At 36.1% G+C, this 15,773-nt stretch overlaps 1 protein-coding gene across 5 annotated transcripts in view; it reads right to left on the reverse strand.

Annotated features, from left to right (window-relative positions):
- Positions 1–356: 356 nt before the first annotated feature.
- Positions 357–15,773, reverse strand: part of UBE2V2 (ubiquitin conjugating enzyme E2 V2) — a 60,495-nt gene continuing 45,078 nt past the window's right edge. For 4 of the 5 annotated variants that reach the window (XM_036264075.1, XM_036264078.1, XM_036264077.1 and 1 more), the window contains one exon: positions 4,354–5,234. In XM_036264075.1, the coding sequence (XP_036119968.1) occupies positions 5,088–5,234 (147 nt within the window). In that variant the 3' untranslated portion in view covers positions 4,354–5,087. Of the gene's footprint in view, positions 462–4,353; positions 5,235–15,773 lie in introns of those variants that run through there. The other variant, XM_036264076.1, reaches the window with a different exon arrangement.

The raw sequence follows: 15,773 nt of genomic DNA on the forward strand, positions 1-15,773 counted from the left end.
ATTTTCACTTGAATATAAAGATAGAAGAAAAAGTCTATTACCCACTTTAAATGTGTCTTTAAAGCCATTACAATTATCTAGATTTTTTAAAAAACTATAGCAATACAAAGATAATTTATGATAATGGATATAATCTGGACATCTGACCATCATTACTTATTTGGCCAACATGGCTTGAGAAAGGGTAAAATAATACATTTCTCTTTTGTCAGTTAACTGTGAAGAAAATCTACTTTTCTTCCTCAAATTAAGGGCTGATAAACTATAAATCCCCACCCGTTTAACGAAGCATTTGTAACTATCATGCTTGTTGACTGTAAAAGGATGAGTCTTTTCACCCCAAAAAATGACATTAAGTATTGTAACAAATTTTACCAAATTGTATTATGAGGATGTCCTGTTAAATCTGAAGTCACGTGTAAATTTTCCAGATTACTTTGTAAATTATCCATTGTTAAAGCCTGTTTAAAAAAAAAAAAAAAAAAAACCTGTAATATTAGATGAAGAATATACACTCAGTTGTTAACACTGCTTCCTTACAGTCTTTGAATATTTTTTAAATTACTCAATTACTGCACTGAACAAGTGACTGAAAGTTTTTACGCTCAATCAGTTCACTTATTTGCTTTTTTACTAACCACAGGTTCCTCAGTTTTGGTTTCTTAGTGCCAACTATTCGTTCTCCTTTGAAGATAGAATATTTACTTTTGTGTAATCTTTCAGCTATCAAAATTTCCAGATAAATTTAAACTGGTTGCTCATTGAATAAGGACAACATATAAGAATTCACATAATAAATCCACATTTGGCAGCAAATAGATCACTGCACAATCCATACATGGTATTTGGTCAGTTATTCATTTGAGAAAGGATTAATTCCTGGAATCTTTCTAAATTAAGAAAACGAAATCAATCTGGCTTTTATTATTAATTTCATAAGTGAACGTGCCAAAAAATTTTTTGAACTGAGCTTATGGACTACATATGAAAATGAAATGGAGCGAATCCTTCAGAATTTTTCTGGGTGAGAATACCCTATTTAAGGATTAAAATACTATGGCAACATTTTCATATCCAATTAAGTATTTTTATCATGTACTCACTCCATGAGTTCTCCAAGCTCCCTTGACAAAATGATGGTTTAGATTTGTCATTTATTTTTGGTATCATCAAATACCTTCATTAATTTTCTCTTCAGAAAATGTTGACAGTGTTTTACTTTCAATGCTCCACAATACTGTTTAAATAGTCAACATTTTCAGTATGTACTATAAGATTTCCAACTACTCTAACTTCTGTAAGGCATATTAATTTTAGCATAAAAGATATTCTATTCCCATGCATTTCCTGCTTTTAGTAAACACAATATTGGGTGGAAATTAACTGATAATGCTATAATCAATTCCATAATACAGTGCACCCATTCCTTCTTGTAATGTTTCTATTTTATAAGCAAAATATATACACTCTCCAAAATCTTGAGAGTTAGAATCCTTTTGTGAAAATGACTAAAAGTCAATCAAAATGGTACTCGAAAATTATATTGACACTTATCAAAAAAGTAAAACCAATGACTGTTAGATCTTACCAGCAGTAAATGATACAATGATTCTACACATTAAAAAATACACTTATAAAAGGAAATCTGGAAAAAAATTCCTTAAATGCCTCCTGAAATCTAGTTATTCATGATACGACAATTTATCATTAGTATCTTAGTCTTTAAAATATATGTAAGAACACAACCATGTGCTCATTGAGAGTTAACATAGTTTTGCCCTGGCTGGGTAGCTCAGTTGGTTAGAGCGGGATCCTGATACACCAGCATCACAGGCTCGATCCTCGATCAGGGCACATAGAATAATCAACCAATTAATGCATAAATAAATGGAATAAATTGATGTTTCTTTCTCTCTCTCTGTCTGAAGTAAATAATTTTTTTAAAGTTAACATAGTTTTGACCAAAGTCTTTAATTTCATGATACATCTACCAGGACCAAAGTCATGCACACCAAATATATTTTAAAAAATACAATATTTTCCAGCTGTATGCTCTAAATTTCCAAAAAATATGAATTTCAAAAAAAATTTTTTTTTAATCCTCACCTGAGGACACTTTTCTGTATTTTGTTCAGATAGAGTGGGAGGGGGAAGAGAGAGAGAAACACCGACGTGAAAGGGACACATTGAGTGGTTGCCACCCACACGACCCAACCAGGGCCAGGGACAAAATGCAACTGAGGTATGTGCCCTTAGCGGGAACTGAACCCGGGTCTCTCTGGACCGCAAGCCGATGCTCTAACCACTGAGCAAAACCGGCCAGGGCTCAAATGTATTTATTAATAACAATATATATTTAGTGGGAAATACCTAGATCAATAAATTGGTATTAAGCAATCCAGACTAATAAATTATATGGTAAACTAATTCACTCTCCAATTATTTACCCAAATCTGAAGTATGATCAATTTATTTTTAATATGTTTTTATTGATTTTTTAGAGAAAAAGGGAGGGAGAGATAGAAAGAAGCATTGATGTGAGAGATACATCAATCAACTGCCACCTGCATGCCCCCCACAGGGGATCGAGCCTGCAACCCAGGCATGTACCCTGACCAGGAATCAAACCAGGACCTCTCAGTCCATGGATGATGCTCAATCCACAGAGCTACACCAGATGGGCTGTGTATGATAAATTCTTTTAAAAGGATAACCTAAAATTATAAATTTTGGTATTTTACACATAAAAGACTTAAATAGCATTGACTATCCTTACAAATGTTTATGTTCCAAAATTCTAAAAACTTCATAACAAATGCCATTACTTTAATATACCAAAATAATTCTGAAAATCAGAAAGTAATTAAAACCATTAAAGCATAACACTGACCTAACAGAACAAAAATTTTATTTTTGTAATCTTTATTAATATAATATCATCGCCTAGGGTCTCACCTGCTACCTTTTTAAACAAACTTCAAAGGCAATTTTACAGTTCAATACCATACACTCCTACAACCTTAGCCACTTTACAAAACAGACAAAGGAAAAATAGCTTCAAAACTGCTGTGTTAGAAATGTTACTACAATTAAGAGTGGTTCTGTATTGACTCCTATAATCAACCAGTGTGTCTTAGATTGCCATGTACATCTTGATTGTGACATGCAAAATGGATCATTCTGGAAATTAGCTAACTGGCATGCAGATTTCAGCAGAGATCCATAGTCCCATAAACAAAAGAAGAGAAATAAACATTATAGGGCCAACTTAAACAACACATACTTGAGGGGGGAAAAAACAAACCTTCACAATAGTAGATACAGGAAAAGGAATGAGGACAAGAGATCAAGGTACCCAGATTCTCAGCCCACCAACATATGAATAATTTAACACATTCAAATGGTTACTAGCACCCATGTATGACAAGACACATTTTTGAAGTAGAAAAGTTATTAAAGTGATTGCTTCAGACCATCAGTAACCATCAGACTCCTATATATGACATCTGTGTAATTCAATTTAATCTCCCTTAACAATTTAAAAGTTTTAAGAATGTATTCCAAGGTAATAGTTCATTCCAAACCTATTTTAATAAATTACACATGCACTAATTTGTATCTATGTATTTTGTGTCATTTTAAACATCTTTAATAATTAAAATAGAATAGTCATGTTGAAATTAACTTTAGACAAACTATCACTAATATATTAATGACCAAGAAAAGATAGCTCAAAGCTTTAGATTTGAATGAACCCAATAAAAACATGTCAGAGCATGTTTAAGAAATGTGTCTTTGTTACCTGACCACCTTTCTATTTTGTGCAGTGAATTCCATAAGAAAAGAGTAGTTTCAACTAAGTAGTATACCTAGTGCTTTAAAATAAAAAACACTAACTTAAAACCTCTTATCACTTTGGTAAAAACAGATCATCAGTTCAGAATTACACAGATGCCAAAGTGAAAGATAAGTGGAATGGATAAAATTAATCCCAGTTAGTATTAAAAGCAGTGGAAGAAAAAATATCACCAAAATTAAAAAAGAAAGGAAGAAAAAAGATGCTATGAAGAAAATATAGAATGTATATTTGGATAATTTACAATCTATAATTCTATAAAAATTGCTAGAATTCAAACATCTTTTTAATATATTTCTGGTGAAATCAAAGAAGAAATTAAACTAATAAAGTAATTTGTTCTCTAAAATACTCTGCAAATTCCAATTCACAAGAAGTATACAAAATAGGATAAGCAATAAAAAGTGTGTATGAATGAAAAACTACAACAATTCCAATTTTGCTACCTTGGCAAGGTATTTTACATATACCACATAAATATAATAGAAATGGCACAGTTTCTGAGGACACGATCCACATTTTATTTACATTTTAAGACTAACTTTAATCTGAAAAAATCACATACCCATTCACCTATTCCTTTTTGCTGATTTCACTTAAACTTAAATGCATGGTTTGTCACACTATAAACAAATATTTACCATGTCTCTTACATGTAACACACAGAAACAGCTTTTAACAAAAATTCATTCACCTTCCCGATGACATTTATTACAAATACAGTTATCAAAACAATCCTGAATATATTTTTGATACTACTGGTAATCAGCACCCACACCACTTCAAAAATTAAAGCAAATTGTGACAATATACATTGTACCTGCTACTTTAAACAATTTAAATTGAAGTTCTTTCACTAAACAAGATGGATAAACCATGCCATTTCCCCTTTTCCTTCTTGAGAATTTTACTTTTTAGAAACACATGTGTTTCCACAGCTATCTGACACTTCTCACGATGCTTTATCTGTACACCTGAATTCTGTTTTGAGTACTCCAGGTTTGTTTCAATGACAGTGCCTTAAAAAAATTGTGCTGCATTTTTTTCTCCTGTTACCTGAAAACAAAATGTGTGTACATATATTAAATATATTCTTACAAATGTCCAGGTCATGTTTACCAGCTGGAGTTCTTTTACTTAATGTGTGGTTATTTTGCATTGTGATATTTAATCAAGACATTAACATGAGTAGAAGATTGTTGATTTAAGACAAGTTTGAGATCCACTGAAACTAATTGTTGTATGTTTGTCCTTCTGGTGGCTGTGGAAGCTTCATATTTTCTTTGGACATCATTAGACGTCTTAGTTCTTGAAGTACAACTTTAATGCTATATGAATTTTGCCATTTTGCTAATACTGGTATGCTCCGTGCATCTACCTGGAAAGAGGAAAATAGATTCAATTAATTACCAAGTTTAAGGTACTATGGCATCACTTAATTAAACATTTTAGTAAGTCCTTTTAAAAATTCATAGCCTGAATAACAAGAAAGAAAATTGAAGATGTAATCAAGACTGTCCCAAACAAACAAAAGTCCAGGCCTGAACCGCTTCACGGAGGAGTTTTACCGAACATTTAAAGAAGAACTAACATCCATTCTTGTCAAACTATGTCAAAAAATTCAAGAAGAAGAAAGACTTCCAAACTTGTTTTATGAGGCCAGCATAATTCTAATTCCAAAACCAGAAAATGACACTACAAAGAAAGAAAACTACAGGCCAATATCCCTGATGAACATAGACGCCAAAATCCTGAACAAAATACTAGCAAATCGGATCCAGCAATACATCAAAAAAATTATTCACCATGACCAAGTGGGATTCATCCCAGGAATGCAAGGCTGGTATAGTATTTGCAAATCAATAAATGTGATACACCACATAAACAAAATAAAGAATAAAAACCACATGATCATATCAATTGATGCTGAAAAAGCATTCAACAAAATCCAGCACCCGTTTCTGATAAAAACGCTCAGCAATGTGGGAATTGACAGATCATGTCTCGACATAATAAAGGCCATATATGAAAGACCTACAGCCAACATCTCACTCAATGGGCAGAAACTAAAAGCATTTCCCTCAAGAACAGAAACAAGACAGGGATGCCCATTTTCGCCACTCTTATTTAACATAGTACTGGACGTCTTAGCCACAGCAATCAGACATGAAGAAAAAATAAAAGGGATCCAAATTGGAAAGGAGAAAGTGAAACTGTCATTATTCGCAGATGACATGATATTATACACAGAAAACCATAAAGACTCCATCAAAATTCTCCTAGACGTAATAAATGAATTTGGCAAAGTAACAGGATACAAAATTAACATTAAGAAATCGACAGCATTCTTTTTTTTTTTTAATCCTCACCCGAGGATATTTTTCCATTTTTTGTACAGATAGAGTGGGAGGGAGAGAGAGGAAAGGAGAGAGAGAGAGAAATCTCGACGTGAAGAGACACATCGAGTGGCTGCCACCCGCACGACCAACCAGGGCCGGGGACAAACTGCAACCGAAGTACGTGCCCTTAGCGGGAACCGAACCCGGATCTCTCAGGACCGCAGGCCAATGCTCTAACCGCTGAGCCAAACTGGCCAGGGCTCGACAGCATTCTTATACACTAATGATGAACTCACAGAAAAAGAAACTGAAAAAACAATCCCATTTACCATCACGGCAAAAAAATTACGATACCTAGGAATAAACTTAACCAAAGAAGTAAAAAATCTATTAACAGAAAACTACAGGATATTGAAAAAAGAAATAAAGGTATAAAAAAGTGGAAGCACATACCTTATTAATGAATTTGAAGAATTAACGTCATTAAAATGTCCATATTACCCAAAGCAATCTATAGATTCAATGCAATCCCCATCAAAATACCAACGACATATTTCACAGAACAAGAACAAATACTTCAAAAGTTCATATGGAACCCAAAAAGACCCTGAATAGCCAGAGCAATCTTGAAAAAGAAGGACAAAATAGGTGGGATCACAATACTGGATATCAGGTTATACTACAAAGCTACTGTAATCAAAACAGGCTGGTACTGGCACAAGAACAGGCATATAACCAGTGGAACAGAATAGAGAACCCAGACATGGACCCAGACATTAAGCTCAATTAATATTTGACAAAGGAGGCAAGAGCATACAATGGAGTAAAGACAGCCTCTTTAATGATGTTGAAAAAACTGGACAGCTACATGTAAAAAAAATAAAACTAGACCATCAATTTACACCATACACAAAAATTAACTCAAAATGGAGAAAAGACTTAAATGTGACCCTTGAATCCATAAAAATTCTAGAAGAAACTGTAGGCAACAAAATTTCGGACATCATATGCAGCAGAATTTTCACTGATACATCACCTAAGGCAATAGAAATAAAGGAGAAAATGAACACATGAGACTACATCAAACTAAAAAGTTTCTGCACAGCAAAAGATACAACCATCAAAATGGAAAGGCAACCCACTGTATGGGAGAGCATAATTGTCAATGACACATCAGATAAGGGGTTAATTCCCAAAATATAAAGAGTGCTCATACAACTCAACAAAAGGAAGACAAAGAACCCAATTAAAAAATGGGCAGAGGAGCTGAATAGACACCTCTCCAAACAGGACATACAAATGGCCAAGAGACATATGAAGAAATGCTCAACATCACTAATCATCTGAGAGATGCAAATTAAAACAATGAGGTATCACCTCCCACCTGTCAGAATGGCTGTCATCAACAAATCATCAAACAAGTGTTGGTGAGGGTGTGGAGAAAGATGGTGTCTAGTACACTGCTTTTGAGAATGCAGACTGGTGAAGCCACTATGGAAAACACTATGGTGTTACCTCAAAAAATTAAAAATTGAATTGCCATTTGACCCAGTAATCCCACTTCTAGGAATATACCCTAAGAAGCCTCAAACACCAATCAGAAAAAATATATATACCCCCATGTTCATAGCATCACTATTTACAATAGCTAAGAGCTGGAAACAGCTCAAGTGTCCATCAGTAGACAAATGGATAAAAAGTTGTGATACATATACACAATGGAGTACTATGCAGCTATAAGAAAGAAAGCTCTCTTATCCTTTGAGATGATATGGAGGAACCTGGAAAGTATTATCCTAAGCAAAACAAGCCAAGCAGAGAAAGACAAATACCACATGATCTCACATATTTATGGAATATAATGAACATAACAGTCTGAGGAATAGGGTAGACCCAGACACGTGGAAGTAGGGTACAGACTGACAACCCTCAGAAGAGGGGGAGGGAAGATATAAATCACAGAACTTATATGCATGTACGCACAACCAATGGACATGGGCAACAAAGCTGGGGATGGGGTGGAGGGGATGGGGAGAAGGGTGTCAATGGGGAATAAAAGAGAAACATCTGTAACAAAAATAAATTAATAAAAAAATAAGTTTAAAAAAAACATTCCCTGGCTTTATTTTCACAAAAGTTAACATTATTTTCATATAATATTTAGGTATATATTCCTTTCTTTAACAGGTATTTCAAAAAAAATTTATCTTATGTATGTGTGTACCTTTCTATATTTTACTAATAAATGTGTAGTGAACTTTGGTCACCAGAAATAAAAAAAATAAAACATATTAAATAGCTACACTGTAAATATATTTACAAACTCCTCCTTGATGAAATAAGGTTGGAAGTTTCCTCTCCATTTCCAACACCACTATCAAAAATCTAGGCAATTAGATCCATTGGGATTTAGGAAAGAACTGATTTTTTTCTTTCCAATGTGCTCCATGCGCCAAGACTGACAGAATGGGACTAGAGAAGCCTCATTCCCAGGTAACTGCCATCACTTGACAGCTCCCCCTGGAAAATGCCATTCACAGGGCTTTCTTTATCTGACCTCAGAACTCAACCACTGGGTACTGCCTATTCTGCCACCCATCCACCACCACTCCTACCCCTGGCAGTGAAAGCAGTGTCGATTGTTTAACATCTCTACTGCCTGGGGAGCCAATAACGACAAACAGGAAGGTGACCAAAATATATCTACAGATACCCATAGGGACTTTGAAAAGTTCTAACATATGCCTATAAATCTAAAAGACTACACACGTAGCCCTGGACAGTTTTTCTCAATGGTTAGAGCATTGGCCCAAGGACAAAGGGTCACAGGTTTGATTTCTAGTCAAGGGCACATACCTGGGTTGCAGGTTCAATTCCCAACCTAGCTCGGGGTTGAGCAGGAGGCAACCCATTGATGTGTCTCTCTCACATCGATGTTTCTCTCTCCCCCCACCCACCCCCTTCCACTCTATCTAAAAATCAATGGAAAAATATCCTCAGGTGAGGATTAACAAAAAAATAAATAAATAAAAGATTACACGTGTATAGGTCTGTGCATAGGCTCATGAAAGACTGAGAAGGCCATAAACTCTCATCTTCAGCAACATACAAAAAAAGATTATGTACCACAACCAAGTGGGATTCATCCCAGAAATACAAGGTTGGTTCAATATTTTAAAGTCAACCCATGCAATATGCCATATAAAATAGAAAACAAAAAACATGATTTATCTCTTGACAGAATCCAATAACCTTTCATGATAAAAAAAAACTCAAACTAAGAACAGAAGGGAACTGCCTCAACCTAGTAAAGGGCATCTATAAAAAATACACAGCCCTGGCCAGTTTGGCTCAGCAGTTAGAGTGTCGGCCTACAGCCCAGAGAGACCTGGGTTCAGTTCCCGCTAAGTGCATGTACTTTGGCTGCAGTTTGTCCCCGGCCCTGGTTGGGTTGTGTGGGTAGCAGCCACTCGATGTGTCCCTTTCACTTCGATGTTTCTTTCTCTCTCTTCCTCTCTCGCCCTCTCACTCTATCTGAACAAAAAATGGAAAAGTGTCCTCAGGTGAAGATAAAAAAATAAATTTAAAAAAATACACAGCTAGCGAGGGGGAGGGATAAGATAAACCAAAGAACTTATATGCACGTATGCATAGTCAATGGACAAAGACAACAATGCTGGGGGGGAGGGGCAGGATCAAGAGGAGGATGTCTAGGGTAGAAAAAGGAGAAACATCTGTAATAAAAATACATTTAAAAAATAAATAAACAAAAGTTACAAAATTAGAAAAGTAGAAAAAAAAATACACAGCTATCATAATTTAAGGTGAAAGACTAAATACTTTCCTCCTGATATCAGGAACAAGATAAGGATTTCCAGTCTCATCACTGCTATTCAAGACTGTATCGGAGGTTCTAAATAAGAAATCAGGCAAGAAAATTAAATAAAAGACAGATAAAAAAAACAAGAAGTAAAACTATCTCTATTTGCGGTTGACATAATCTTCTACATAGAAAATCCTAAAGAATGCATTAAAAACGCTATTAGAACTAATAAGTATATTGAGGCTGCAGGATACAGGATCAACATACAAAAACTACTTGTATGTCTATATACCTGCAAAGAACAAATCAAAATAAGAAAATAATACCAATTACAGTAGGGGTATGAGAATAAAATACACAGATATAAGAGACCTGTACACTGAAAACTAAAAACTTGTTGACAGAAAGACCAATACCATATGATATCACTTATATGTGGAATGTAGTGAACAAAAACTGATAAACAGAGGAATGGCTACATGAAACAGACTGACAGCTGTGAGAGGGGAGAAGGGTTGGGGGACTAAATGAAAGAAGGGGAAGGATTAGATAGAAAACATATATACAAAACACAGACAACAGTTTGGTAATAGCCGAGGGGAAGCAGGGGAAATGAGGACAGAAAGAGACTTTGCTTGGGGCAATGGGAGAACGAGGCAGTGTACAGATGATGTTTGGTTTTATTCAGCTGTATGCGTGAAACCTGTATGGTTTTGTGAACCAATGTATGTCACCCCAATAAATTTAATTTAAAAAACTTTTGACAGAAATTTAAGACCCAAATATATGGAAAGATACCATACACGTGGGTCAGAAGACTTAATATTAATTAAGATAACAATATTCCTCAAATTGATCTATAGACTCAATACAATCCCTATCAAAATTTCAATTGCCTTTTTTTTTGGCAGAAGTGGACAAGCTGATCCTTAAATTCATATGAAAATGCAAGGAACTCAGAATAGCCAAAACAATGCGAAAAAGAACCAAGTTCTTCCAATCTCAAAAGTTACTACAAAGCTACAGTAATCAAGGTAGTGCTTACATAAATATGGACATACCTAGAAATGGAATATAATTGAGAGCCCCAAAATAAATCCATGCATATTACACAGTAAACTGATCTTTGACTAGAATACATAATAAGGAAAATATAGTCTCTTCAATTAGTAGTGTTGGAACAAACTGTATATCAACATGCCCAGGAATGAAGTTGGACCCTTAACTCTCACCATCACAAAAATTAACTAAAAATGAATCACAAACCTAAATTAAGAGCCAAAACTATAAAACCCTTAAAAGAAAACAGGAGTAAATCTTTCTGACACTGAATTTTGTAATTTTTTTTTAAGTTATAATGTACTTAATGTACTTTACAAAGTACATTTGGCAAAAAAAAAAGATAAAATGGCTACATCAAAATGTGAAATGTTTGTGTTGCAAATGATGCCATCAAGAAAGCAAACAACCCATAAAGTGGGAAAAATACTTGCAAATCATATATTTGATCAGCAGCTCTTATTCAGTATATATTAGTCCTGGCCACTATGGCTCTGTGGTTAGAGCGACAGCCCATGCACCAAAGGGTCGCGGGTTCGATTTGGGTCAAGGGCACGTACATGGGTTGCAGGTTCGGCCTGGTCAGGGCACATGTGAGAGGCAACCAATGGATGTGTCTCTCTCACATCAGTATTTCTCTTTTTCTCTCCTTTCTTTTCTCCCTTCCACTCTCTCTAAATATCAATAGAAAAAATAAATCCTCGGGTATGGATTAACCAAAAAAAAACCTCTTACAGCTCAATAATAAAAAGTCAAATACCTCAATTAAAATGTAGGCAGTTTTTATGAACTGTGTGTTTGTGTTCCCCTCAAAATTCATTTGTTAAAACTAACCCCCACAAGAATATTAGGAGCTGAGGTTTTTAGGAAATAATTAGGTTTAAATGAGGTCATAAAGGTAGAGCCCCATGTCAGTATTTGAATCCTGTTAAGAAGAGAAAGAGCCCTGGCTGGTTTGGCTCAGCGGTTGGAGTGTTGGCCTGCAGACCAGAGAGTCTCAGGTTCGGTACCCGCTAGAGACACGTGCAAAAAAAAATTTAAAAAGAAGAAGACAAAGAGACTCTGAGAGCTAGCTCTCACCTCCAGGTGAGAACAAGTCGGTCATCTACAATCAAGGATGAGAATTCTCACCAAAATCCAACTACGCTGGCACCATTATCTTGAACTTCCCAGCCTCCAGGACTGTAGAAATAAATTTGTTGTTTAAACCACATATTCTATGGTGTTTTTGTTATAGCAGCCCAAACTAAGACAGCAGCATTGAAAATGGCTCCCAAAGATCTTCAACTCCCGATATTCATGACCTACAGAATCCCTCCTGAGTAAGGGCTAGACCAAGTGACTTGCTTCTAATGAAAAAACTATTGGGATGTCACTTCTGATATTAAGTTATAAAAATATTCTGGCTTCTATCTTACTCTTTCCTGCTTCTACTCCTTACTTCACAGAAGTCAGCGGCCATGTTGTGAACTGCCCCTAAGAGAGGCTTATATGGCAAGGAACCAAGAGTGATCTCTGGGCAACAGGGTGCATGAGACTGAGGCCCTCAACCCAAAAACCCACAACTGAATGTGCCAACAACCAAAAGACTGAGGTTGGAATTGGAACATTCTTTAGTCGGGCATTCAGATGAGACCACAGCACAGGCTGACACCTTGACTGTAGCCTTGTGAGAGAGCCTAAGCCACAGGACCCAACAAAGTTACATTCCTGGCCCACAGAAACTGAGATAATAAATCCTTGTTGTTTTAAACTGCTTTATAGCCCTGGCCAGTTTGACGCAGCGGTTAGAGCATCGGCCTGCAGTCCAGAGAGACCTGGGTTCAGTTCCCGCTAAGGGCACGTATCTCGGTTGCAGTTTGTCCCCGGCCCTGGTTGGTCATACGGGTGGCAGCCATTTGATGTGTCTCTTTTCACATCGATGTTTCTCTCTCTCTCTCTCTCTCTCTCTCTCTCTCTCTCTCTCTCTCTCTCTCTCTCTCTCTCTCTCTCTCTCCCTCCCTCCCTCCCTCCCTCCCTCCCTCCCTCCCTCCACTCTATCTGAACAAAAAATGGAAAAATGTCCTTGGTGAGGATAAAAATAAATAAATAAATAAATAAAAATAAAAAATAAACTGCTTTATAAAAACAAAGAATCCGAATAGACATTCTTCAAAGATACACAAATGGCCAATAAGCATATGAAAATGTACTCCACATCAATAGCCTAATCAAATCATTACAAATCAAAACCATAATTAAATAGTACTACACACTCAGCAAGATGGCTATAATTAAAAGACACAGACATGCCCTGGCCGGTTTGGTTCAGCGGTTAGAGCGTCGGCCTGCAGTCCTGAGAGACCCGGGTTCGGTTCCCGCTAAGGGCGCGTACCTCGGTTGCAGTTTGTCCCCGGCCCTGGTTGGTTGTGCAGGTGGCAGCCACTCGATGTGTTCCTTTTACATCGATGTTTCTCTCTCTCTCTCTGTTCCTCTCTCTCCCTCCCACTCTACCTGAACAAAAAATGGAAAAATGTCCTCTGGTGAGGATAAAAAAAAAAAAAAGACACAGACATTAACAAGTGCTGACAAAGATGTGGAAAAGCTGGAAGCCTCATGTAGTGCTGGTAGGAATGTAAAGTGGTATGTCCACTTTGAAAAAGAGTCTGGCAGTTCCTCAGAATGTTAAACATTGAGTTACCATATGATCCGGCAATTCCACTCCTAGGTATATATATTCAAGAGAAATAAAAATGTTTGCCCACACATAAACTCATACACAAATGTTCACAGCAGCATTATTCATGAGCGCCAAAGGTAGAAAAACCCCAAATCTCCACCCAAGTGATAAATGGATAAACAAAATGTAATATATCCACATAATTGAACAGTATTCAGCAATAAAAAGACAAATGCTATATCAATGAATCTTGAAAATATTATGTTAAGTAAAAGAAGCTAGTCAAAAAAGAACAATCTTTTTTGGATCAAAAAAAAAACAATCTATAGCTTCATTTATACAAAAAGTTCAGAACAGGCAAATGTATAAGGACAGAAAGTAATTTAGTGGTTGTTTAGTGTGGAGGAGGTGAGGTGGAAAGTGACAACTAATACGTAAGGGGATTGCTTTAAGATAAAAAATTGCAAAACTGGATTTTGGTAATAGGTCCACAGCCCTGTTGAACACTAAAAAACATTGAATTATACTTTAAATGAGTGAATTATATGGTATGTCAATTATATAACAATACAATTATTTAAAATTAAAAAAGAAAAATAATTTTTTAAATTTCTGACAAGTAACTGAAACAATGTTACGATCTATTTAAAATGCTTCCTCTAATGCTTTACTTTAAAAGAGTAGCAACTCACCCTAGCTGGTTTGGCTCAGTGGTTAGAGCGAGAGACCAGGGTTTGGTTCCCAGTCCAGGGTTCGGTTCCCACTAAGGGCACGTACCTCGGTTGCAGTTTGTCCCCGGCCCCAGTTGGGGTGGTGTAGGTGGCAACCAGTTGATGTGTCTCTCTCACATCGATGTTTTTCTCTCTCTCTCTCTTCCTCCCTCTGTCCCTCCCGCTCCATCTGAAGATAAATGCAAAAATGTCCTTGGGTGAGGATAAAAAACAAACAAACAAAAAAACAGACAATAGATGAACTGACCATGATATAGTCATACACAGGGACACTACACAGCATTGGGAAAAAATAAAATAAAGAGTAGCAACTCCATTAGCCTATTTTAAATAGACTCCGTAAGTGAACAAGTTTATAAAATAAATTGAGAGAAGTCCTAGTTCTTTCCAAAGCAGAAACAAACACTTCCAGCTGTTAAGTTAAAAGATTGTTAAATAAACATAAGTGACTGCAAATCCTGTAAAATACCAATAGAATGCATAAAAATTGGGGGACAAAATTTAATAAAAAGGGAGGGGGGGGAAAGAGCATGGGAAAATAAATATCATGTCAGAATAAATCTGCATCTTATCAATCTATAATATACAATAACTTCCAAAACGGAGCATAAAGTATAAAGCACTGTAACTTATGCTTTACAGTGCCAACCACCCACAAGAAATAATTTTGACTAGTTGTATTAAGTAAATTTAAACCAAAATGACTAAAGCAACACCCATAATTCATCTGTACTTAGAAAACCTCAAATATATAAAATTATCCTGGCACAATCACCAATGGTCAATGTGAAATTCCCTATTTATTTACTATTTATAAAAGTAATAATTTACACTCCACTAACTAAAATCAGTATTTATTTTACTGGTTTCGCTTCCCCATTCCAGTTTGACATTATGAAGTATTGGTAGGAAGGTACATTCACAGGGTATTCTTACACATAGCTAGTTGGACAGACATGGACATAGCCCTGTGGGAAGCAACTTGGCAATCTTTAGTCAAGCTGAAGATAAGCCCCACACCTCAGCAGACATTCCACTTCTAGGTATGTGCCCTGGAGCAAGTGCTATTCAAAGTATGTTCCATGGAACAGCGCCAGGCCGAGAACTGATTTTTACTAGTCCATGACAAGATAATTGAGAGTAGGTGTGTAGAGAGTTCTACAGCAATTTGACAGAGAAATTTTTATTTTAAAAAATTCAGAGCTTGGCCCTGGCCGGTTTGGCTCAGCGGTTAGAGCGTCAGTCAGCCCATGGACCAGAGAGGCCTGGGTTCGGTTCCCACTAAGGGCACATACCTCAGTTGCAG

This window comes from Molossus molossus, unplaced genomic scaffold (genome assembly GCF_014108415.1).
Source record: "Molossus molossus isolate mMolMol1 unplaced genomic scaffold, mMolMol1.p scaffold_m16_p_16, whole genome shotgun sequence".
NCBI classification, from domain to species: domain Eukaryota; kingdom Metazoa; phylum Chordata; class Mammalia; order Chiroptera; family Molossidae; genus Molossus; species Molossus molossus.